A 2,199-nucleotide genomic window follows, 5' to 3' on the forward strand; every position below is an offset into this window, starting at 1 on the left:
TCAGAGTTCAATACAACTACAGTGATTACTGTCTTTGACACAAAGCTACAAATATGTAGCGGAGAGAACTCAGATTGTAGTCATGGAAGATATACAACAAAGCATTTTCTTTGATGCTTCAAAAATTCTACTGATCCTTAATAACAAGTTTCTAATTTGGTTCAAAGCAAGAAAATTCAGGGATAGGGCAAGTGACTTAAAACAATACCAGTACATGACTGGTACTTTATCTTATCAATTCTGGACTGAGGAAATGTAAAGATTGGTTGTTGTCATAGTTATGGAACCAATTATAACCTACATGTAATTAAATAATCAAACATTTATAAAAAATAATAGGAGTTAGAAAGGAGAGAGAAGGAGGAAAAGGGGAGCAAGAGAGAAAGAAAAACATACTGTCCATCTGAAAACAAATTGGTTCCAGGGAATGCATCTTCAGCTATTTCATCTGATGCTGCAATGATATAAATATTAAATAATGACCATAGTTTTCTTTGACAGATGAAATTCTTTCATGCACTGAATACACAGACAAACACAATTTAGAATACATATACAAAATAGAAAGTGCAAAATTAAATTATTAAAAGAAATGCAAAAATGGATATGAAGTGATGATCAGTCTAACTAGTTCAATTAAATTCAATGCATATATATAGATATATATATATATAATAAAAACAAATGTCCAAAGTATATATTAGCTGTAAAACAAATCAGTCAGTCAGTCTGTCTGTTTGTGTATATACAGGGTGCATAAGGTATTTGAGAACATACCTTTTTTTGGTCATTGCTGCATTTTTTGCTGACTCCATATAATCTTTGTTTCAGAAAATAATAATGGCAGATTCTCAGCTTACTCAAGAAATGAAGAGGCATGCTGTTATTGTGGTTATAAAGGCTGAACATAGTGATTTAGAAATATCTCATTGCTTTTTCTGGTTACATTCGTTTTACTTGTCCCACAGCTTTTTGATATCATCACTTGTTACTTGTTCATTTTCCCTGTCACTCCTGCCTTGTTGCTTAGCAGTTATCTCTTCTTTCTTCCCTAAATAGATACTAGCTAGTCCTAACTGGGAATTATGCTTGGTAGAGGGATCATTTTATGTAACTGACATCATTGTAATTTGTTTCTTAATTTTAATGTCAATCTGAAAATAATTAATAATTTAAGAAAAGGATTGCATCTTTTGTCAGGCAAAAACTAATTGATTACAACCATATCTTTATCTTTTATATTTTGCTTGTTACAGTCATTAAACTGCAGCCATGCTGAGGTACTGCCTTGAAGAATTTTTTTAGCTGAATGAATTGACCCTAGATTTTTTTTTTTTGTACTTACTCTGTCAGTGCTTTTACCAAACCATTAAATTACGGGGACGTAAACAGATACACAATGACACACACACATATATGACAGGTATCTTTCAGTTTCTGACTAACCAAATACACTCACAAGGCTTTGGTTGGCCTGAGGCTATAGTAGAAGACACTTGCCCAAGGTGCCCTGCAGTGGGAATGAACCTGGAACCCTGTAGTTGGGAACCAAGCTCCTTTACCTCACAGCCATGTCTATCTGTTTTTGTGGTAAGGAAAAGTACAAAAAATGTTTTTCATGCTCTTACTGAGTGAGAGATGGCTAATTTGCTAGCTGACTCCATCATTGATTAATATTGTTCTTTAAAGCTCCTTGCATTAAATACATTATCACTAACTTAACTACTTTGTTTTCCTAGTGGTTAGCATCTCTGAATTATTTATTAAGTAAGGAATTTTTTATCTTCATATGCTAACCACAGGGCCAACCATTGTGCAATTTTCTTAGTGATTATTTAATTGCTACTTCAACAAGCAGGGCTGGCCTTAGGAAGTGCAGGACCCAATTGGGAACAATGTTGGTGGGCCCCAATTTCCCAGTCAACTTGCACCAAGGTATCCAGCTGTTAAAACCATGGTCCCGTATGGTGCCACATAAAAACACACAGTCCACACCATAAAGCAGTGGCATTAGGAAGGACATCCAGCTAAACCAAATGGGTGCCAGACATTGTCCCTGGATTGTCAGCCCCTGTCAAACCATTCAACCCATGCCAGCATGGAAAACAGACGTTAAATGATGATGACAATGATGATATGCATATATATATATATACATATTATGTATATATTTATATGTATGTATATATATATATGTGT

The 2,199-nt window shown here is 34.4% G+C and overlaps 2 protein-coding genes across 2 annotated transcripts in view; both read right to left on the bottom strand.

Moving 5' to 3' along the window:
- LOC106867972 (uncharacterized) overlaps positions 1 to 2,199 on the bottom strand; it is a 17,854-nt gene that overhangs the window by 4,290 nt on the left and 11,365 nt on the right. The window contains exon 4 of the mRNA XM_014913052.2: positions 397 to 454. Within this exon, the coding sequence (XP_014768538.1) occupies positions 397 to 454 (58 nt within the window). The remainder of the gene's footprint in view (positions 1 to 396; positions 455 to 2,199) is intronic.
- Positions 1 to 2,199, bottom strand: part of LOC106881856 (cadherin-23) — a 65,987-nt gene that overhangs the window by 4,193 nt on the left and 59,595 nt on the right. Inside the window, exon 11 of the mRNA XM_052965882.1 lies at positions 397 to 454. Coding sequence (XP_052821842.1) covers positions 397 to 454 — 58 coding nt within the window. The remainder of the gene's footprint in view (positions 1 to 396; positions 455 to 2,199) is intronic.

This window comes from Octopus bimaculoides, chromosome 2, assembly GCF_001194135.2.
Source record: "Octopus bimaculoides isolate UCB-OBI-ISO-001 chromosome 2, ASM119413v2, whole genome shotgun sequence".
In the NCBI taxonomy this organism is placed as follows: Eukaryota; Metazoa; Mollusca; class Cephalopoda; order Octopoda; family Octopodidae; genus Octopus; species Octopus bimaculoides.